This window comes from Carassius auratus, chromosome 35 (assembly GCF_003368295.1).
Source record: "Carassius auratus strain Wakin chromosome 35, ASM336829v1, whole genome shotgun sequence".
In the NCBI taxonomy this organism is placed as follows: Eukaryota; Metazoa; Chordata; class Actinopteri; order Cypriniformes; family Cyprinidae; genus Carassius; species Carassius auratus.
Window position 1 is genome coordinate 9,523,179 of NC_039277.1, and position 24,833 is coordinate 9,548,011.

Genomic DNA, 24,833 nt, shown 5'->3' on the forward strand with positions numbered 1-24,833 from the left:
AACAGTGCAAAAGGTCATGGGTTCAATTCCCAGGAAACACACATACTGATAAAAAAATGTATAGCCTGAATGCACTGTAAGTTGCTTTGGATAAAAGTGTCAGCTAAATGTATAAATTAAATGTTATTTTTACAGTGGAAAAACAAAACAACAGAACAAAAATGGTCAGTGTGCTCATCTCACTCTAACAACTTTTAGCAGACATTCACATTTAAAAATTTCAGATTTCACTTTTGGGAAAACAGAGAAAAAATACGAATGACTTATTCTGCACTACAAAGGTTTTTGTCCAATCAAACGCTTTCTTTAATGAGATTGAGACATACACCGTCTATTTGTCTACAATAATTATGCAACTTTTTCTTCAAGCTGTAGTTAAAATCATATTAGCTAAACTACTGAGATGACATGACACTTTGACTTTAATCCAATCTAAAGTCAAACTGTATTTTACTTCTGCAGCTATTTCCTTCTCTCATTCCATCTCTTTCATTCTCTCTCAAGCCTGGACTTTAATAAATCAGGAGCTGTTGATGGGATCTATCAGTCGTGTCTGGTATAGTTTTGTCCACCTCCCCGTTCAGCTCCGGTTCATGCACAGATCCTGAGAGAGTCCACTCGGCACCAACTGTCCTCAGTTAGAGTCATTGATCACAACCGCTGAAAGACAGCAAATATCTCCTCCTAAATAAGGAAACACTCCTTACAGCAGTGTTGGTATAATCTAATTTTACATTTAAACAAATAAAACAGTGAAACTGAGCATGAATTTCTGAAGCCCCCCAAAAAAGTATCATTATAAAGTAGATATAACCTTTCTCAGTCCTCTTCCATGTCTCTTATTCTCCAAATAGGAAAACCCTCACTTTGACACATCTATCAAGTTAGCCTATATGGAATATATATATATATATATATATATATATATATATATATATATATATATATATATATATATATATATATATATATATATATATATATATATATATATATATATATATATATATATATATATATATATATTACTACTTAAGTAATTTTGACTTCGCAGAGCAATTCTAATCATTGAAAGTTACGTTAATTTATTTTTATTTTTTTTCTGTGAGGAATGAAGGGAACATTACATTGGATCTGATGGGAATAGCAGACTTGTTTTAATAGCCAAGTCTAAAAGTGCGGGATCTTTCTTTGAAGTGTATTTTCCACTTAAATGGAGCTTTAGAGACTTCCCTTGTTTTTTTACCAAAGCATTTAAGAAATTATAAATCTTAAAAATGCAAAAACTGCCCACTAATTTTACTGATAAAAAAAAAAAAAAAACAAAAAAAACAAGCAGGTTAATATCTAAACCAGAGGTTTACTCTTGGACTCACAGACACAATATGTATCTTTCTGAGGATGGTGTCACAGTGGAATGAAGGATGCACTGTCTGTTAACGTTCATTATTATTCTTATCTACACAATCTTCAATGGGAAAAGCTTGAAATATGCCTAATTATACCCATTTAGTTGCAGAGAAATACAATGTATTTTATTAATTAATAATAATAATAATAAAAATAATAAAATATTTATATAAATAATAAAACTAAATAAAAATGGCAGCATGTTAAAAATATTCTTCAAAAGTGTTCGGCAGCATTGGCTGTAAATTATGGTAAGAAAAATGGGAAGACATACCAGAAAATTGCCCCAAATCCTTCAGCACCCTTAAATAATGACAGACTAAAACAGTCTAAAAATATTTTTTTTTACAAACAGAAGAAATTCTAGACTACTAAGGTCTGTGAAATGCAAATATGAGCTGTAATTGTTTCCCATGATTCTTTTTTTTTTTTTTTTTAACACGAGATATCTATTATCTCAATGCTGTAGTATGCTGAATACGTCCACTCTATCCTTTTATTTGTCAAGATTTTTGGGTCTTTTGATCCACCAAGTCACCAAAAAGCGCTCATGCCAAAACAGACTCACATCTAATGACAGCTAAATGGAAAACTCAGGTTATGATAGCTATACTAATTCAAACGCAATTTAAAAGACATGTACTGTGTACTAAAGGCTAGATGACCAGTATGTAGATAAACATCTCCACATGCAAACAATGAGAATTTGAAATGTTGCAAAAAGGAATAAACAGCCTAATATAAAACAGCAGAAAGCAGTAAAATGTACAACCTGTGTAGTAACTAGACTTGATAACAGATCTTGATAACAGAGCTACACACTATGTGCCACAGGTCACAATGCTTATATGCAGTGTTTTTAAGTCACTGACTGTGCAAACTAGTGAGACTGTTGTTTCTTTGTGATATCTGGGATGGTGTAAATCAGTTATAGACATGCATAGCACAGAGATGGAGAAGAGATGAATCTCTACCAACAACAACTTCACAGCAGGGGATCAGAAAACTCAATATGGTAGAAACAAAGAAAAATTGAGAGCTTTTTGGTTTCAGCGCTACAGTTTCATGTATACTGTCCGAAAAAACTACAATAGCTTGTTCCCGGGGCAGTATCTTTGTAATTAGGTTCCAATATGCAGCTTTTCGGTGTAAATAAGATATACAAAGGAATATCTTTCGAGGATACTGCCTCAGTGACAGACTACAATTGTTCTACAACTACAAAAGACTACAACTACAATTGGATAGGTATTTGACATGACAAGGAGTATGCATGAGTGATTGCCTTGCACAAACAACATGATTATAGCAAATATAAGTCATAGCTATTTGATTTGGCTAATTCCTATGCTGCATAATTAGCAATATCCATGTTATTTTCTTTTTGTATGGACAAATATAATTTGAGGAAATATGTCTTCATAGCTGCAACTGATTTAAGAATGGCAACACCCTGTCTCTGGTTATACATAGCCTGAGGCCCGGCTTTAGTCTAGGTCTTTGCAACATACTGGATTCTCTCAAATCGCTTTTTAATGAAGGACAAATTTGACTCCGACCTCTCATGTTTCTTTTTTTCCCTAAAAGCCAGATTACTTTGTAACTCCCCATCCACATATTTATTTAAACTTGGAGGAAGGAAGACAAAAGACTCAGGTTTGACAAAAGAAATCAGTAGGAATTTAATATTTAATTTAAATACGTACAGATGATTTAAACTGTACTGCTGCCGGAAAGCAGACTAAGAGACAATTAAATGTCAACTTTTAAAGTGAATAGTGTAAGACAGTCTTCAGAAATAGTAGGCCCCTTTTTTCCTTGCAACTTTTCTGGGTGCTGAACAGGGGTCAGTTACACTTGAGGCAGTGGCGGTATCATGCATGCACCAGACACAACAAAACATCTCTGGAAGGTCATTCAAATGCTTAAATTGCTTTCCACAGAGGAGGATGTGAGATAAAAAATCGGCATGGCACTTCTGAAGCTTATTCTCAACACAGAAACCATTCACTGCCTATTACAAAAGAAGGTCCATTTGATTCACTTTATTCTGAAAGGTATATAAACTGCATCCCAGGTGAAATTTACCAATGGACTAACCATAATTTACGTAGACGTATACAAAACTTTTTTTAAAAAATTATTGTCAGAATAAGCAGCAGAAACAGTGTAACAGAGCTGCTGTTTTGTGAGAAACTATTTACATAAAGAAGAGAAAGGTCCAGATGAGCCGAAAAAAGTATGGCCCTGTCTTTTATTTTTGTTTTAACAATAAATTAGCTAAGATGCTAAAATTCTAGTTCAAAGGGGAAGGGAGAATACAACTTCAAAAGGCCTATAATACAACACTATGAAACATGGGAAGTTTCAACACTTTCAGGTTTTCTGTTTATAAATAATAAAATACAACAATCTTCCAATCATTCACATTACAAGTGTCACACAATTTCACAAAAGCACAGTATGGTGATCCTAGACACTATACAATGATAATACACTTATTATGGCTGGCATACATATACATACAAAGAATATCTCTAAAATGTAAGAACTTCATTCAAAGCAATGGCAAATCCTTCATTTAAAAAAAAAAAAAAAAAAACATGTAAATAGCACTGTAAAAAAACAAGAAAGATAGAAAAAAAGAAAACCATCTCCCAGTCATAAACAAACATACATAATGACATCAGTTTGAGTTCATATAGAGTTTTCATTGCGGTCTACAAAGTATGACAATAGCAGCTATTTTGTATGGATTTAACAAAACACTGGAGTTTCAAAGCTGTTTGAGTCATCAGTATAAAAAGAAACAAACAAAAGGAGCAGTCAACGTCTTGCCTCCCTGGCCAGCCAGTGAGACAAAACAAAGCAACACACAACTCATATCAACACTGCGGTGGCTCTGAAGAAGGGTAACGTTGCTGAACAATGTTTTTACCCTTTCAGTTACCAGACACCTGCGTCACTGTCGTGGCTGAGCGACTGTCTCTCCAGGTATACAACATTGCTAAGAGCGACTAATACTGTATGTCTTATCAAAAGACAAAATGTCCTCCACAAAATGGAGTACAATGTTGCTTTAAATCCTCATCTCAGCCTCATCACTGTGCTCCAGAGAGTGCTCTGTGGTGCTGATGATGGAGGCTGAGGGACCTTGAGTGACACCAAATGGGGAGACAGCTGGGGACCGTGCAGCAAGTGGGGACAGTGAAGGGGAGAAACTTGGAGACATGGCTGCAGAGGAGATGGAGCCCTCATGGCTTATAGGTGAACGTCTTAGGGATGTTAAGTGGTGGAACGTCCGTGCTATGGCAGGTTTAGGTGGAACAGATTTGGCTCCTGGATGAGCCACTGAGGTAATGAGGGGTGGAGGGTCAATTCTTGGCTTGGGATCTGTCTTAACTTTGGGTTGGAAGGGTCTGCGTGGATTATTGGGAGGTAAGCTCTCATCTTTTAGCCTGGCAATCTCTGTAAAGACACTGGCTAAGGGTTGGAACTGAGGGCACCAGTTGAGAAGGTAGTCCCAGTTGTAGCTGCCTCGCAGTTCCTCATCACTTGCAACTATGGCTGTGAGGGAGCCATCAACCGAGGGTTTACCATCCTCAGGGAAAGCGTAATCTTTCGGGTGGGAAATATTTAACCCACGACCTACTCCAAGGTAGCCCCCACCTTCATCTCTGTACACTGGGAGCTGACCAGAGAGTAGGGTACCACTGAGGCTCCCACTAATGCTCCCAAGTTTCTTAGTTTTAAACCACTGGCTTGCATCAAGTGGCCCTGGTTCACAAGAAATATCAGAGAGTTGGTCTGCATCCTGCTGAATACCTGAATCAGGGCCCCTGGCAGAGATGTGCTCTTGCATGGAGGAGGTGATGCTTGCAACTCTTGGGTACTCATTGATCATACGGATTTCGTCATCTTCTGCTGCTTCGGCAGATCCCCGTCCGCTGGAGTGAGAAGGATCTAGGGATCCTCCTCGAGTGTAGGAGCCTCCACCAGTTCCTACCTCATCACCTGTGTATCCAGGTAGTGCCTGATGATAGATCCTGTTGCCCCCTGCGGGTTTAGGCTCATCCAACTTCTGCAAAGCTGTGCCTGAAGACACGGTACTGTTCCCAGTGTCTTGTCCTTTCTTTTTGCGCTTTGATCTTACTAGATAAAGGACTACAGCAATTATGACTAACAAGACTATTACTCCAAGAGAGGCAGCAATTATGCTCACAAGAAGGACGTTAAGGTCTGTTGCAAGGCCAAAGGAGGTGTTGGTTACGTCAATGGTGACCTGAGCGGAAGCTACTCTTGAGGTGTCAAGAGGGCTGTGGGCAGTCACATCTATAGTCATTAGGCGGGTTTCCCTCTTCGAGCCACTCCCTCCGCTTGAGCTGCCAGAGTTGTCCATCTTTAGGTAGATAACACCGGTGGTCTTATTCACATCAAAATAAGGAGAGGAATTGGGGATGGAGTAAAGTACAATTCCATCCACCCCACCATCCTCATCATTGGCCTGTACTTGCCCAATGCTCTGACCTTTTTGGGCTCCCTCTGGTACCTCAAAGGACAAGTCTGAAGTGGTGAAAACTGGATCATACTCATCCTCTCCTGTTACATAGACCTGCACTGTGACAGTAGCCGAGTTGTTGCCTGCATCCACAGCTAAAGCAATGAAGTTAAATGACTTCACCTTCTCAAAATCAAATATTTGCCTGGTACGAACTTCTCCCGAGTTTGAATCCACCAAGAAGAGGTCTTTACCTAGGCCAGAGTGGTCCATCAAATAATACTTAAGCTGTCCATAAACTCCTGTATCATAATCGATTGCATGTAACACAGTCACAGCAGAGTTAGGCGGCTGGTTCTCTCGGATACTGGCCGTTAATGTAGCAATGGGAAAGTAAGGTCTGTTGTCATTGATGTCCTTTACCTCTACACTAATAGGAGCCAAGGCAAAATGACCATGGCCATCCGAGGCTTGTACTATAACAACATGAGAAGTCCGGCTCTCTCTGTCCAAAGGCCTTTGAAGCCTCAGTGCCCCAGTCCACTGATCCAAAGAGAAGAGTTTCAGCTCATCTCCAGAGCTGATGCTGTACTGGACCTCTGCATAGGGAGCTGAATCAGGATCAGTTGCAGTCACACGTAAGATTTCTGTACCAGCAGCTGCCCCCTCACTCAAAGACACAATGTACTCAGCTCTGCCAAAGACAGGAGGGTTGTCATTCACATCAGTGACTGTGATGATGGCTGGTACGCTGGAGCTACGTTGAGGAACACCACGATCCGAGACCGCAATGGTGAGGTTATAGCGTGACGATGCCTCAAAATCCAGTCGCTCCGCCAGGATCAGGGTTCCTACAGTTTGAAAGCCATGGCCCTCTATGAAACGAACACTGCTCTCAATCTGAAAAGCATTTCCAACATTCCCACTGGCAATTGCAAAATCAAAACCACAGTTTTCCTGAGATAGGTCGCCATCTACTGCCTCTAATGTCAGGATCGTGGCTCCAGGTAACTGGTCTTCAGACACTGTGGCTTTGTACTCCATCTGGTGGAATATGGGGGCATTATCATTGACGTCTATCAGCTGAACTTGGACTGTAGCAGAAGATGACAGAGGTGGAGACCCCCCATCACGAGCTTCAATGACTACACTCACAGAGGGCCTGCTCCGGGTCAAATTCTGCTTTCTGTCTGATGAAAAGGGTACCTGTAAAGACATTGGAAGTGTTTTTACAACTATGTTAATGCTTTAAATATAAACTACATTCTTAAACTAGAGGGTGTGGCTATTTAAACTAAGTGCAGCTGACCTTGTTGGTAGAGGCAGTTTTCATTTAACTCCACACACCACTTTATGCAAATAGCATCTACTACTTATTGCACTTGCTGTTGCTACTTATAATTATTGCATATTTATCTACCACTATTCACACTTTATATAAAAAACATACAGTATACATTCTTTCAATTGTGTAAATAGCCACTGCCAAAACGATCAACATGCTTAGTATAAACACTGAGCTTATACCATTTTTAGGATCAATGTTAAACCCATCCCTCGTTGAAGACACCACTCGATAGGTGACCTTTCCATTTTCTCCTGAATCTCGATCTGTTGCTGTTACTGTGATAACAGGACTGCCTGATGGGGAATGTTCTGGAAGTGTTACCTGGAAACCAAAGTCAACAAAGCAGCTGTTACTTGGCATGCTTTTTCCTGTATTCACAGTGATGTCATTTTGAATAAAAGCATCTGCTAAATGCATAATGACAACAGCAACTCTTTATTCTGGTGTATATTTATTCTTTTATATATTTATGTATTTTACCATCCTAATACATTAACTTTTTAAAATAATACGAACATTGTAGCAAATAAACCTTTATTTATCCCAGAGATACGTATTGTTTTAAAATACTTTAAATTGTAGAAAGAAAGAAACATCACCTGATATAGATCTTGTGTAAAAGTAGGTGCATTATCATTTATGTCCTCCACCAAGACAGTTAAATTGGCTTCACTCTGGTGCTTTGAATCTGAAGCTCGAATAGTCAACGTGTACCATGTCCTCTCCTCAAAGTCCAGTGGTGCTGTCAGAGACACACGGCCATTGTAACGATGGATATCAAATTTTCCCTGTGATGAAGCGTCCAGCTGTAAAGAGTAAGACAGCACTGGGCCAGAATCCACATCATTTCCCGTAACCAGGGTGATCTCAGTACCGATAAGAGAGTCTGTAAGTGGGACACAAGGACATAAACATTCAGATACAAGTACAATAATCAAAGTGCTTGATATCATGTCTTTCAAGGTTAAAAAGTAATAGGTCATCAGTAAGTTCACTTACTTTCTGGCACTCTAATTTCTCGTGGCACTGGGATGGTGGGACTGTTGTCATTGAGGTCAACAATAATCACTGTAATGGTGGCAGTGCCTACTAGTTTAGGGCTGCCACGATCACTGGCTTTTATCACCAGCCTGATTCAAATAAGATAAAATAAAGGATTAAATGAATTTTTCCTAACATACATCATGTGCTAGATGTGTCTGTTCAGTTTCTTTTGGGGATCAAGAGAGAGAGAGAACAAACAATGTCTTCTGTTTTCAGAAAAAACATTCGTACAACTATCCAAAAGCACTAACAGACCAAAAATGTAGTAAATTAAAAGCACACAGCTTTATAGGAGACGGGGAACATTTCAGAAACAAAGAACATGAGGTAAAAAAAAAACTACGAGGGCTTGAACATATTACACACACAAAGTAAATAACTCTGGAAGGACAGTTACATTTCATGAAACAGAAGGAAATTAAAGACCGGCACAGCACTGATTCACTGGCTGAGCAAATATGATATACACTCACTTTGCCTGTGTCCAGATTTCTCGGTCCATAATGGCCGTGGTTGTGAGGCTGCCGGTCAGAGGGTCAATCTTGAAAAGGCCACTTTGACTCGAAGACTCAATGGAGTAAGTCACCTGACCATTCTGACCCTGGTCAACATCCTCTGCCACAACCTAATGTATGCGAAAACATACAACATTTTTGGTAACTTTATAAGGAACTCCAACATAATGGTTTAAATCTCACACTTACGGACATTATGTCAGAAACGGGTGCCGAAAAAACAGGTAAGTAATTTAATGGTTTGTATGGCTAACAAAAATAATATAATTTTCAAGGGTACATTTTCTTAACTCTCCTGTAATTGGCTAGTGTGGCAAAAAAAAAAATTATTAAATTTATCTGTAGAACATTTTTGTTTTAATACTTTCCCCAGTATGTTTTCAATTACCTTAGACTTTTTAGAAATACCAGAAAATAAGAAACCACTTACCTGAATGATGGGAAAGTCATAGCCCTGTGCTTCATGCATATAAGCCACATAGTTCTGCAGCTGGAATCGGGGTAGATTGTCATTGACATCCTGAAGAATCAGGTTGACAGCCATGAAGGAGCTTGAGGATGTAGTTTCAGCCTTCACCACTAGACGGAGTCTTGGAGTGTCCTCAAAATCCAGGCCATTTGAGCTCTGTACCCAGATTTCACCTATGAAAGCACCAATAATCCAGTGAAGTAGGTCAGCTCGCTGGCATTGTAAATAATCAATATTATTTTTCAACTTTCTGATGAGTTCATGCATGCATTTTGTTCAAAGCTATGCTGTTTTCATATTTCACAGGTTTCCCATCTGACCTGTACTGGAGCTGATGCTGAAGGAATGGTATCTGTTTCCACTGAAGATGCTGTAAGAGATGCCGTCGCGGGTGCCGTCAGGGTGTTGAGCCTGAGCCTGGGCGACTGCAGTGCCTGTGCGTAAAAATACACAAAAAACTCAATCCTCTTCTGCTACATTGACTTAAACTGATGGATTGACTTTCAGTGCCTAACAAAACTGACTGTGCCAGTGAGTGCTGAAATACAATGCTACAGTTTCATCATGCAGCTCATTGCAAAAGTTTTCAACTGCCTCATGCCAGTGCTTTGTAATGAAGAAACCACAAAGAATAGCTTTTAGTTTAGGATTTATTATAATAATTGAAATGGTCTGTATATTTTTGCAATGCAGTGTGAGAAGATGGGTTTTATACATGTAACTTAATGAAAGTTGATAACTGTTTGTATAAAGAATCAACATGAAGTGGATTTTTCAACCCATTTTGCTTATATAAACTTGTAATGTGTTTTTCTGAAACAGGATATCAATAAATAAAATAAATAAAAAAGGAGGGTGGGGCCTACAGTAATATTATCCAACTGGAATTGATTGGATCATGAAAAAATAGCATGTTGTGTCCCAGTGGAATTTCTTTTTTTGATCTGTCATTTGCTATTACTGTCATAATCTGTATTAAATTAATTGGTATTAAATTATATTATTATAAAATTATGCATTATGCAAATTACGCATTCATCTATTTTCAGTATTTTCAGTAAGTGCTATTTATGATAATTATTGTAATTTTATAAAATAAATAAATAAATATATATATATATATATATATAGGTTAATTAACATTATTTTCCCATCATAAAGGTTCTTGGCTGTGATGATGTCAGCTAAAACAACTGTCAAAATTATTTCATTTCTATTTCTACAATATGATCAGAAACATGTATTAAGAAAGTAAAACAAGGCTGATGTTGACTTTAATCATCTTCATTATTTATTTGTTATATTGTAATTTATTTTATAAAATGATAATATCATCAAACTTTTTTCCATGAAATGGACTGTAAAGGAAAACAAATATTGCTTTTTATAACAATATAAATCTACCAAGCTATCAGCACGCTTATTTTTTTAAATAATTTTTACTGTAAATTCTCTGCTTACCTTTAGCTGCATTCTCCTGTATGCTAACATCTCTGGTGGTGCGAGAGAATCGAATGCCCTTGTAATCTTGCTCCTTCACATAGACGATCACCACCCCCAGAGAAGACTGGGGAGGACTGCCCTGGTCCATGGCCTCCACTATGAGAGTGCGCTGGGTTTGCGTCAGGCTCTGGAGCTTCTCGGTGGTCTGGATCTCCCCTGTTAGTGAGTTAATAGCAAATCCTCTGACTGGCATTGCAAACCGGTAGAACACTGACCCGTTGGCTCCGAAGTCCTTATCTTCTCCTCTCATGGTGGCCACCACCTGATGCATGGACACACTTCCACTGGACACGTTGATAATCAGCGGGTCCTGGATGAAGAATGGTGCATTGTCGTTGACATCCAGGATGGTGACGGTGACCTGGGCTGTGGTGTTGCGGGGTTCGGCAGGTGACAGGTCAACCGCATACACTTGGAAGGTGTAAGAAGCTCTTTTCTCTCGGTCCAGAGGTGCTGCGGTAGTGATCCGCCCCGTGTCTGGATGTACTGTGAATGAACCTTTGGCTTCCTGACTAAGGAAGTATAAGATTTGGCCATTTTCGCCCTCATCCATATCTGTTGCTGTCGCATCCAGCACCAACGAACCTACAGCAGCATCTTCTGAGACATCGACGGTGTAGCTACTGCTTCCAAACTTAGGGCTGTTGTCGTTTACATCAAGGACTGAGATGTCCAGAGTGGCTGTGCTGCTCAGAGAGGGGCTCCCGTGATCTTGAACCACCACTTTCAAAGAATAACTGTTCTTCCGCTCTCTGTCCAGAGGTCTTGAGGTAGACAGAGCTCCAGAAAAACCATCAAGTCTGAAGTCACCATCTGGGTCCCCAGCTAGAATTGCAACATACAGACACAGCATTTGTTAACAATCAAGCAGACTGGATCCTCTTTTTATAAGAAACAAGCCTGAAATGTGAACAAAAATGCCTTGAACACATGTAATTCAAAATGCAGTGTGTTTTAACTTAAAGACTAAATCTGGTTTGTAATACACTGTAGATGCTCTTCTACATGTACCTCTATACATACATTATCTAAATATCCAAAATGTTTTACCAGTGATCTTATATTCCAGTTGTCCACTCTCTCCGGTGTCCAGGTCTGTGGCTTTGAGGGTGAACAGCTCCACAGGCTCTTGGTTCTCAGGCACTTCTAGACTGTAATGCTGCTGCCCGAAAGCAGGAGCATTATCATTCTCATCCAGAACTGTGATGTGCACCTTAGCCTTGGCAAAGTTAGGGGGCATGCCTCCGTCTTTTGCATAAACTATTGCATACACAAGATATAAAGAGGATTGTTAAGTTGAATAATATTAGAAATTATAATTAGAGAAAATAATATTTTAATAATAATAATATAATAATAATATAACAAATAAATAATAATAGTGTTGTTATTAACTAAAATGAATCGCTTTCGATAATTTAAATAAAGCTAAAATAATATAAATATTAGATGAAAAACGTAAATAATAAATAATAAAACAAAAAAATGTATTTCTAAATGTCTAATTTTTATTTAAGCTGAATCACTAAAATTGTATTTAAAACTAAATAAAAAAATAAAAGCACACAAAACTAAAATATTAACTAAAATTAAAATACATATCATAAAATAAAATAATTGAAAATTTAATTCAATATTAATAAATACTATAACAGATAATCCTAAAATGACACAGTTTTAGCCATATTATTTGCAGATCCTAACTGTGTTTATGTACCTGTTACAGTGTAGTGGTCCTGAAGTTCCCTGTCTAGAACCTGAGTTACAGATATCACACCCGTCTCTGCATTAATTGTGAATCCATCCTCAGTCACACCACCGTAAATTACCAAGCCATTAGTGCCTGCGACAAAAATAGAAATATATAATCAATAATGATCAGAATCAAATACTAGCAAACTGGCTTCTGAATACTACACAGTAAAGTGAAACCTTTCAAACATTTCTATACTACATTTTCCTTAGTCATGTTGATATGAGTGGCATTTAGTTATTACAAATAAATTACCAATTAAATATTTTAATTATTTTAATAGTAATAATGGACCTAAATATATTATTGAACTTTTATTTAAATATTTTCAGGATTTTTTTATGTCTTTTGACAGTCAGATCAAATTACAAGTCAAAAGAGAGATGTTAAAAATCATGGTAGATCAAATCAGGTGCATTGCATTGTGGGACACAGTATTCTGTCAAGTGGCAAATATAAGGTAATTCTGAAAATTTGCACAAATGCACAGTATTTATACTGTATTATACTGTACAAAAGTAATATGAGTAGTCTTCCCTTCCTTTCCGAGTTAGAATGTGTACAGGAAGTAAACAACCTGATGTGAATTAAAACAGAAGTAACATGTCATATAACATCCAGGTTCAAACCTTTTGATCTTGGATTTAATACTGGTTTCATTAGTAGTTCATTTTGCTGATTCAGCCCCCGAGTTGTGGTCCACACAAGTGTTAAGTGTGGACCAAACCATACGGGTGCCAGATTGCGTGCAAAGTCAGCGAGCTTTGGTACGAGCACCTGCTTACTCAATTAAAGCTTCCTGAAGAATGTCTTAACAATCTCTCCTTCATACTCTCTCACTGAGCCCAGGGGGCTGAGAATGAGTCCCTCATACCCGCCACAGGAAGCGCTAAAAAAAACACTGCCCTCACCGCAGCACAACACAACTGCTTTAACCAGATGGCGAAGATTTCAGACACAGATCATGAATTTCCAAAAGGTTGGACTAGCCCAAAATGTAGGTGATTCTTTTTAGAAGTAAAGGCTCATTTAACACATGGATTATTGCAGGAATTAATCAACTATTCCTCACCGTGATCCCGGTCTGAGGCGGAGACCTTCAGAATGCTAGTTCCTGCTGGCTTGTTCTCTTTGATTTGGGCTTCAAATTCACTGAGTTCAAACCATGGTGCTTCATCATTCACGTCAATCACCTGGATGGAAAGCACCTGAGTGGTGGAATGCTGAGGTATCCCATGATCCTCAGCGACTATGGTAAGGTTGTAGCTCTCCTGTTCCTCACGATCCAGAGGTTTGAGGATTGAGAGAGAGCCTGAAGAAGAGAAAAACATCTGTAAATCTGCTGCAGATGGCCTTGTGATCGTTCGCCCTGTGACTGGAAACGTATGACCGAGGTCAGGTAGCTGCTCTGTTTTATATTATGCATATTTGTAATATATCATTATATGTTAAAGCTCCACTCTAGCTACTCCACTCTCTACAAGGAATTTGAGAATGAAGCTTTTTGCTGACTTTCTGGTATGAAGACCAATGAAGAAAGCTGTTGAAGAGTCCATTCTAAACCTTTCCATCTATACCTCTCTGCAATGTTGTCACCAACAAGACCGCAGGCGAGGGTCACTCAGGATAAACACACCCCTGTGGTCGATATGGCAACTTGACTGCTTGCTGACTGCGAAATATTATTGTGTGTTTGCGAGAAGTCTGTGTGCGGCCTCCTTTTTTTATTTATAGTCCAACAAACACTCGTTTTAAACACATCATTGAGATGTTTGAGCTGGCTTCTGCTTCTGAATACGGTAGCTCTGGTCTTGTGCTTAACTTCCATCTCTAGACCTACTTAAAGTGTCCAAAGAGTTTGAAGACTTTCTCCTCAATGTCTGGCTAATATCAGCTGTGACTTTATTGTGTGCTTCAACCCAACTTTTATATACCTAGTATATAGTATACGCTTATTTAGAACATAAATGAAATCCTAACCTACATCATAAACCATCTGACAATAATGGACGAATAATTGACTACAGCTGTTCAGTCGATTAGGTTACTTTGTCTATTTAATCTAATTTTGCGTGAGCTGTAAATGGTTGTATTCTTGGAGAACGAGAGGAATTTCAAACTAAAACATGCATCTTTCCATCGGCAAGAGGTGCGGTTGACGGGCCAAAATCAAAGTGCACTCCCATGAATAACTGTTCAAGTATAGTATCTGTTCTGCTAAATTACTTCTGGATTTGAGCGAATGGCCCGTAAGCAGCTTGGTGTGAGAAAACAATGTTTTTCAAATAGAATGAAATCATGATTCTTACCACTGTTCAGGCTGAGGCCGAACCGCCCTGCTGTGTTTCCTGACATGATCCTGTAGGACACTCGGCCGTTTTCACCCTGGTCTGCATCCCGGGCGATGACGTAAAGCAGGACGAACCCCACCGGCTGGTCTTCCATCACACTAACAGCAGTCGGGGAGCTGAAGATCGGAGCGTTGTCATTCTCATCGGTGACGAACACTCGTGACGTCACCGATCCCCAGAGTCTCTGTTTGGGGTCCAAGGTTGAATCCTTTGCATGTACCACCAGGATCAGGCTGGAGGTCTCCTCATGGTCCATCTCTCGGCCTAGTTTTAAGACTCCTGTGACGGGATCAAGACTAAAGAGATCTGGGATGTCAGGCCACTGATGTTGGATAGAATAACGTATCTCGCTGTTGGGTCCACTGCCATCTTTATCAGCCGCCTGGAAGGTGTAAATGGAGGAGCCAGCTTGTATGTTCTCAGGAATAACAATAGTTACTGGATCTTCTGGAAACTCTGGTGCGTGGTCATTACTATCCTTCACGTTGATTTCCAGCTGAACCATGTGAGAGGTTGGATAGGCCTTGGAGAAATCGTCCACTTCGATCTGTAGAGTATACCGTGACCCTTTTTCATAATCCAGCTCTCTAGCCAAGTAAACATCTCCAGTGAGACGGTCAACCATAAAGGTTCCTTCATGATCTGTGCCTCCCACTACAAGGTAGGTCACCTGACCGTTTAAGGTCATTTCACGCTGGTCATGTGCTCTAACTGAGCCAATAACAGAGCCTGGCTTGGCTCCCTCCACTGAGTTGAGAGTCATGGATAAGGTGTTGGGATTTGGAGGAGTCTTTGTAGAGCCAATGACCTACAGATTGGAAACCAAAGATTTCAGAAGAAAGTTAGTTGCTTTTTAAGCTCAACTAGTATATTTTACAATACACCTCCTTGAACTATGAAACTTTCCAAATAATTGACAACAAGTGTCAGTCAAGACATTTGTAATTTTAGAGAAGATTTCTATTCTTTATATAAATGCTGAACTTTCCATTCAAAGAATCTGTTTTTGACATTGATAATAATAAGAAATGTTTATTACAACAACAACAACAACAACAACAACAAAACTATTCTTTTGAACCATAACAACATTTCACAATGTTACTGTTTTTACTGTTTTTATAAATGCAGCCTTGGTTACCATTAAAGACTTCTTTCAATACTGAGAGAATAAAATGGAGTGAACATGCCACATTAAAGGCCCGTGATATTATTTCTCAAGTCCTTGAAGTACAGTAAATGCTGGAAAATGGCTGACAGGTGAAGCCTTTCATACTATTATCCCCATGTAAAAACTAAACACTACACACACACCGGATCACAGGAAGGAAAGCAACATAAGGATTGACACTGATCAATCTCTGGACTCTTTTTTAGGTGCAAAGTACACTGGACTTTCAAACTGAAGCTGACATTACTGATGGTATGTAAAATATTATCTTGAGAAGCTACAGTGCGGGCATATCGGCTTTAGCGCTACCGAGGTTTACAGCTTTCTGTTTGATCATGGGGAACCACAGCTGGGCCTCATCAGAGCCATCTGGGAACACTTGATTTCAAAGGTGCATTCTCCCTCTGTCTCCCTCTCACTCTCATCTTCCCCATACAAACAGAAAGAACAGAAATCACATGCAACCGCACACTCTACAATTAGCCTCCAACTCCTTTTTTGAAATCACATCTGTAAAAGCACTAAAGATGTTTAGCTTAAAAAAAAACAGAACTGGCAAGAATCATTCTGCAGAGAACAAACTCTTTAGAATACGGATTCTTTTACGTTGGAATGAAAAACCGTTGAAATTATCCTATTGTCAAAGATATAGTTTGACATTTCTGATTCACGCAGTTCCATGCTGAGTGTTGGGATTAATTAAGGGTTTTGTGTTACAGTCCGTTCCTCTGGAACAGGAAATAATTCTGGGAGTTTTGAGGTGTTTGTGTTTGCATAGGCAGGAGCTGGCCTCTGGGTCACAGCTCATTTCCCTGCTTGAATAATGATGCCACAGCTCAGGGGACTGTAAGTATGATGATAGTTTGGCACAGTGAAAGATGACTTGTCCATATTGGTGCTCATGCAGCAAGATTTTGGCAGATTAACTAAAAAAAATTAATTAAGGGCAGTCTTATGACTTGAAGCAACCAGCCAAAATCTGCTAAAAAAACTAAAGTACAGGCGCCTTGGCAACGACACACAACACCTATCGGAAAGTTTTGCACGGGCAGAAAAGATAAAATAAAATAAAATAAAATAAAAATGACAAAAGCACATAAAATTACTTAAAATTACATGAAATTACAAAAAAAAGCTAATTCTAAAATATTTATAAATAAGACCTTAATAGTATATATAATAAATAATACTGTATATAATACTATAATATATAATAACATTGTTAATTTTTTAAGACTTCAGTTACACTCAGTTTCTGGTCAAAAGTTGGAGTATAAACTAAACTAAACTAAACTAAACTAAACTAAACTAATGGCTTCTTGATGCTACACAAATATGGTTAAATGTGAGCTATTGGCTTTGCTTGAATTTTTTTCCATTTTAGATTTTAACTATAGAAACTCTAAAAAGGAGAAATTATAAAGAAGAGGGAGCTAGTGGCATGACGTAAGCCAGATTTAAACCTGCATCTCCTGCATGAGCACCAAAGTCCAACATGTAGCATCACCACTAGATCACGGGTCTTACATGCTTACCTTGATTCCAACATTGAAAGTGATGATTTAAAAAGTGCCTGTATAGTCTCACCTGTATAAGTAAGGCAGCTGAAGAGCTCTGAGATGGAGCACCACGGTCCGTGGCAGTGACGGTGAAGCTGTACTCTGCCTTTTCAGCTCGCCTCAGGGAGGAAGAGGAGCGCAGCTCTCCAGTGTTTGGGTTCAAGGAGAAACGTTCCGCTCTAGAGCCTTAAACAGCAAGGACAAATGGAAGCATAAATATAGACAAATATGGTAGTATAATTATATGTACAATACATCACATTGGGCACAAAGACAACTGTAAGGACATGTTAAGTTTTACAGGTTTACCATTTTGCAATAACATCCTCGGGCAATAAGAAGACCCAAAACTTATGAAATATTCTAGCTTTTTGTTTACCTGATAATGAGTAGAAAATAGTGCCATTCTCTCCCTCATCTGGGTCTTTAGCGTGTAGAGTTCCTAATAAAGAATCGGCAGGAAGACCCTCCTGAACCTGGAAAACATCAAGCAAGTTTTAAACAACACAGTCTGCCTGCTTATACTTGATACAAACAACTTCAAGAGCGGGAACAAATCCAAGGTCACATAAACAATTTTTGCAAGATATTATGTACAGATGTAATGATGTTTTTATGATGTGTGAACTGCGCTTTAATAAACACAAGCACCTATGTTATGACACACTGATTTAAAGCTTTAAATATAGTCTGTGCCAGTCTGTTTCTTGCCTGAATGAGATTCTCCCTGCCAGGCTGTGTGTGGCTGAATGCTGGTGCGTTGTCGTTCTCATCCAGCACTGTGATATGGGCTGTTCCGGTGGCACTACGTGGAGGGGTACCACCGTCCTGAACCACCACAATGAGCTGATAACTGGACTGTTGCTCACGGTCTAGAGCCGCTCTGGTACTGATTTCACCTACACGTGAAATGTTTGAGTTAGTCAGAATACTCAGTCTAGAATGCTTGCAAATGATTTTCTGTGAAGTTACTGTCAACTAAAACTATTTTTAAAAAAAGTGAAATAAATTACCTATAAATATTAGATTTTTTTTTTTAATTATGAAAATCAGAAATTTGGTCTTGGACAAATAAAGTTTAAGTACTTTAATTATGAAACCCGCAATAAAAATAAATGAAATCTAAATAGAAATACAAAAGTAAAAAAAATTAAAAGATAATAATAAAAAATGACCAAAAGCACATTACAAAATACTGAAAATATAAAAATAAAATCTAATAAAAAATATTCATAAATACTTTTAAAAGTATACAGTATATAAATAATTCTAAAATAACAGTTAATGAAGAGTCTAGAGAGGGATTTTCAACCATGCCCAGAATGAAAACAAAACAAAACAAAACAAAACTGTTTTCCAAACCTGGAATATTTTCTGTTGGAGATTATAATCTCAATTATATGGAGCCCCGTGCATGCCATGCAAGAAAAAATAAATAAATTGTGCGCACAATTGACTAATTCGTTCCCTCAATTTACTAAAATGTGCCCACAATTTATAAATCAAGTGAACGCAATAGTAAATCGAGAGAAAGCAATAGTAATCGTGAGCTCGTTTTAGTACATTGAGGGAATGAATTAGTAAATCGTGCACATGACTTAGCCTTATATTTTTCCCTGTATGTCATGTGTGGGGCTCCGTACAATTATTTTAGTTTATTGATAGGCAAAGTTTAGTTTTTCTTAAGATAAAATACATTTAAAAGTACTTTTATGGTGAGTAGAAAAAAAAATATCTAAAGTTTCCACAATTTTACCTATTTTTCACACTAATGGGTCTTTATACATAAAATATATAGCTGCCTTTTTAAGAACCATATTATGTGTAAAAAAGCTTGAAAATCCCTCATCTAGAAAATGTTCTAAATGTATAAATAAATGTTTTTGCAGGTTTGTGTTCCAGCTCACCAGTCTGGGAATTGATTTGGAAGAAGCGGTCCGTGTGGAGCAATCTGTATGCAAGGCGGCTGTTGAGACCAGCGTCGCGGTCGGTAGCAGACACCCTCCCGAAACCAGTTCCCGCAGGCAAGTTCTCTCTCACTGCCAAGAACACTCTCTCCTGAGAGAAACGAGGAGAATTATCATTTTCATCTGTGACAGAAACCCTCACTGTCGCGCTGCCGGTCTTCCCCATCTGGCCGCTTCCAGAGGTGGCGAGCACAGTCAACAGGTAAATATCCTTGGCCTCACGGTCTAAAGCACTCTTAACAAACAGCCATCCACTGTCCGGGGCAATCCCAAAACCTGCTGCGTCCCCATCAGGCCGGAGCCGGTATGCAATTGTGGAAGATAATGTGGAACCTTTGGACGACCCTCCATTTCCATTGGGATCTCTATTGAGCGCCCGGACCTGTAAGAAGTTTGTGCTGAGTGGCGTGTTCTCCTTCAGTTCCACACGGTAGGTCATTGTGTCAAACACAGGACCCTGGCCGTTCTCCGCCTGGATGTGAACCACCAGGCTGAACGTAGCGCTGAGCTGAGGTGCACCACTGTCTTTTGCAATCACTTGGAGGTCATAGCGAGGTACGCTGTCATACGACAGACTCCCAATTAGCCGGATTTCCCCACTACTACGCTCCACGCCAAATGTGCGCTGCACTCCGGCAGACATCAGGTCAAAGCTCAGCTGTCCGTTAGGGCCGGAGTCGAGGTCCTCCGCCTGTACGCGGTACACCACAGTACCCATTTTTGTGGCTTCTGCTAGGAGCAGAGACTCAGACGATGACGGGAAAAATATGGGGGCGTTATCATTCACATCTGCAATGGTGACTCGAACGCGAGTCTCTCCAAAAGCTGGAGGGGAACCACTGCGAGCTTGAATTTCTAAGTTGTAAAAGGGTCGTGACTCATGGTCCAGAGGAAGGCTTGTTCTGAGCGCTCCAGTTTCTGGATCAACCATGAAATAACCATCTGGATCCCCAGCAGAGATAGTGTAGGTGACATCCTTAAAGACTCCTGGAGCAAGGAAGAGATGGGATAACTAAGATATATAAGCAGTTATTTAGCAGATGATTCAATCTAAAGTGGCTTTCTAAATTTATTACAAAGACAGTTTTCATACAGAAATTCAAGGAAACAATGGTGGTGATTCATGGATCATCCTTTGAGTGATTTAAACATCCAACATCCAAATTTTATTTTTTAACTATGCTCATCAAGGCAGCATTTATTTGATCAAACATCTTGTGAAATGTTATAACTTAAAATAACTGCTTTCTATTCTAATATATTTTAAAATGTAATTCATTCTTGTGATTTTCAGCATCATTACTCCAGTTTTAAGTGTCATGTGATTCTTCAGAAATCATTCTTGAAACATTTCTTATTATTATAAAAGTAGAAAACAGTTGTTCTGCTTAGTATTTTTGAGAAAACTGCTAAACATTTTTCAAGGTTCCTTGATGAATAGTTAAAAAAACATATGCACTTATTTGAAATATAAACTTTTTGTAACAATGGATTGTAAAACTCTTTCAGAATCAAATAGTATTCATTTCTTTAAAAAAATATTATATCAGATTACATTGGATAAATATCAGATATTACTGGTTACTTAAAGGGGTCATATGATGTGATTTCAACTTTTTCTTTCTCTTAAAATTGTTACAAGCTCTTGGTGCATGGATAAGATTTGTAAAGTTGCAAAGACTAAAGTCTCAAATCTAAAGAGATATTCTTTATCAAAGTCAAGACTCTGCCATGCCCCACTAAAATGGCTCATTCAAACACGCCCCCACATGTCTACGTCACTATGTATAAATATTTGCATAATGCGGCCCAAATGTCTGTGGCTTGTGTACTGCAAACACATATGAGCTTCATCACTGTGTCTGTCACACGGCTCTGTTCCTCATTCAGCTCGAACTGATGGTAAAATTAAGTACATTATTAACTGTCTTCACATTTATTTTGAAAGATGAAGCTTGTGATTATGGAAAGTTCTGATGAGTGCTTGCGGAGTTCGGCCAATCACAATGCACTGGGTGAGCTGGCCAATCAGAGCAGACTGCTCTTGTCAGAAGGAGGGACTTTGTAGAAAATTACACAAATGAGAGAGGCGGGGCATAGAGGACCTACAATAATGTACAGTATTTGAAAAATAATGTGTTTTTGAACATTAAAGCATGTCAACAATTCTGTTACACCAAATACACAAAATAATGATCTTTAAAAAAAGCATCATATAACCCCTTTTAATTGTGCATGCCTATTTCTACTATTTTCACATTTCCCCAATTATTCCTTACTTGTTGCCCAATTATAAGTTAAGTTAAAAATACTTTAATAACACCATTAAATGTAATCTTTTTCAAATCTCAAAATGAATATACATCTTTCATACTGTACATTATAATGGCGTGAGGCCTAAATTTCTTTAAAGAAAATATAATTTTTTAATAATATTATTATATAATTTTTTTTAACACTCACTATTCTAATTCTATTCTTTAAAAAATCTAACTACCTTTCTAATCTTTTTGTATTCTATTTTATTTTCATTTATTATGCAATTGTATATGTATGTGTGTGTGTATGTGTAAAGACCTCTAACTTGCTTGCTCTATTCTTTTATTTTGTTTTATTCAATCTGTTTTCTTTTTATTTATTATATTAGTTAAAATCCCATGCTACGTGTACTGTGTTTTTAGTGTTTTATTTAAAATGTATTTAGATAAAATACTATCAAATTTAAATACAGGTAATTTATCAGTTATCAGCCATTCATGAATCATGCTTCACATTATCATCTTATCACTACCAGCCAGAATTGTAATATCAGTGCATCCCTAGTACAGACAGGTACATCCTATAGAATTCCCCATCATTTTTCATTAAACATCCCAACATATGCCGGCACTATCAGAAAATATACATCAACAAATAATAATTCCAGCAACATGAGAAATATGTGGAATATGTGATGGATGTGACTGTTTAATGGGGTTCACGCTGCAGCTGCTGCTCTATTTGCACAACTGGCTCAGCGAGAGTGAAAATATTCCCCATCAGGCTTTTCAGCACCCCTGACTGTCCCACAGACACCAATTTATGCTTCAGAGAGCCAAAGCAGTGAGGTTAGCAGAGCTGTGTCAAAGTATGCAGCTGCACATGGCTACTTATTTTAGATTATTTGTAGACAATATAATGGTAATTCCAAGAAGATGTAAGATGGAAATAGCTGAAACTAACCATTCTTGCTGCTGGCCCTCACTACACCAACCTCGGTACCCCGGAGCACGTCCTCAGAGATGGTGAAGAAGTACTGCGCCTGCTCGAACACTGGAGGTGCCACTGATCCAGCCACAACGCTGATGTTCACTCTGGCATTGACAGGTGCTGTGAGACCGCCTCCGTCCCGTGCTGTGATCACCATGGCGATGACAGAGTTGGCCTTTCCATGCAGTGAGCGTGACAGCGAGATCACACCTTACGGGGAAAAATGCAATGGGAATGGAATTAAATTAGATATACACAGCCCGAAGACTGTGAGAATTACACATGAGGATACGGATGAGCAAATTTGCTCAGCCTTTTTTCAAGCTGACAACCGTTTATTGGAATTTGAGAAAATATATATTTATTGTTCCTTGAAGAAAGTCATAAGGGCCTTTCAAAGTCACACAAAAATGTACGTTTTTGGGTGAATTATTACCTAAATGTAAAATGTATATAGATAGATGGATGGATGGATGGATAAAATAAAAAATCTTACATTAAAAATAATAATAATAAAATATATTAAATATAAAATTATGCTTAAAATAAACTGTTAACTATATAAACATAAAACAAAAAAAAAACTTTTTCAGCTACATGACAAGTCGGCATTTCTCAATTTCATTAAGTTTAACTTGATGTACTTAAACAACCAACTAAAAAAAAATCAATCTATATCTAAATTAATAGTTGAAATCGATTTAACTGAAATACCTGTGTCCTTGTTGAGGGTAAAGAAACTGGATCCTCCATCAGGGACAGTGTGATATGTCACTTTACCATTTGCACCAGCATCTGGGTCGTGAGCCGTTACCCTGACAACAGAGGTCCCGGGCATGCTCTGTGTGCTCAAGCTGACGGCGTAGTTCACAGGGTAGAATGTAGGTCTGTTGTCATTAATGTCCACCAGTGATACCTTCACAGAGGCGGAGGATGTAAGGCCTCCCTACGGGAAAATATCATATCATATTACTAATGATAACAACAACAGGAGTGTAGATAATGTCACACTACTGTCTAATCTGTCTGGATGATTTTGTGTGTTTAATAATGCAGTAGAAAATGTCACAGTGGGATATAATTGCCTTTCCAGGTCATGAGGGGCCAGTGAGCTGTAGTATATAATGTAGTGGATCTGTTTGCTCATCAGTGCCAGCATTTTATGGCTGCATTAATAAATGAAATGGGAAACAAAGACGGCCACTGCTAGGAGCTTGTAAAGGGAGATAGCATGATTTTGTGTATGTGTGTATTTATATGCACAGCAATGTGCCCCTGGGACACTGCGTTTTAGTGCCTTTTCATTTAGAGAGCTCATGATTGCTGTAACTGGCAACTGAGAGAAGACAGAATTGAGCAGGGCATGTGATTGGGCATCTAGGTGCTAAACAATAGAACTTATGGAGTTTTTTTTTTTAAATCAACCCAATGCTTCTGAAGTGAGTTTTAAGGCTTTCATCTCTCAAAACTGGAGTGTATAATTTTCCAAATTGAACAGGTTTCTCAAACACTTAAAAAGTGCATCAAATGTATTAATGATCAGCAATTTTCCAGGTGTTCTCACACTTTTGGACCCTAACAAACAATCAGGGCTGCCCCGTCGCATTGGCGAAATAGGCAAATGCTAGGGCTGCTGTCCATCCATAGGGGTGACCAAATGAGTTTCTTTTTATAATATTTTAATTAGGGGTGCACTATATTATCAAAATATAATTGATATCACATTATAGCTTTTATTATAAAAAAAAACCCAATGCGCTGCAGTTTTCAGAGTGAAGCGGATAATGTGTTAGAGTGCAGCCCATGATATGCAGCACTTCACTCTGAAACATGCAGTGCATTTACCATCAAACCATCAAAATAAAAGACTGATAAAAATGCTAATCTTAGAGAAAATTTCAGACGGCAATTGCATCTGTTCACAGTCTACGGAGTATGAGTTTATCTCTGACTGTCTTAAGAAAAAGTTTAGATGGAATTTCCTTTCATCTTGCCT

The 24,833-nt window shown here is 38.4% G+C and overlaps 1 protein-coding gene across 1 annotated transcript in view; it reads right to left on the reverse strand.

Moving 5' to 3' along the window:
- Positions 1-3,084: 3,084 nt before the first annotated feature.
- LOC113054314 (protocadherin-16-like) overlaps positions 3,085-24,833 on the reverse strand; it is a 96,462-nt gene continuing 74,713 nt past the window's right edge. Inside the window, 19 exon segments of the mRNA XM_026219775.1 lie at positions 3,085-7,072; positions 7,074-7,114; positions 7,436-7,577; positions 7,856-8,142; positions 8,256-8,386; positions 8,774-8,925; positions 9,246-9,457; positions 9,605-9,718; positions 10,746-11,612; positions 11,838-12,047; positions 12,505-12,630; positions 13,613-13,852; positions 14,850-15,699; positions 17,650-17,807; positions 18,001-18,097; positions 18,333-18,520; positions 19,529-20,575; positions 22,811-23,047; positions 23,552-23,783. Coding sequence (XP_026075560.1) covers positions 4,490-7,072; positions 7,074-7,114; positions 7,436-7,577; positions 7,856-8,142; positions 8,256-8,386; positions 8,774-8,925; positions 9,246-9,457; positions 9,605-9,718; positions 10,746-11,612; positions 11,838-12,047; positions 12,505-12,630; positions 13,613-13,852; positions 14,850-15,699; positions 17,650-17,807; positions 18,001-18,097; positions 18,333-18,520; positions 19,529-20,575; positions 22,811-23,047; positions 23,552-23,783 — 7,914 coding nt within the window. The 3' untranslated portion in view covers positions 3,085-4,489.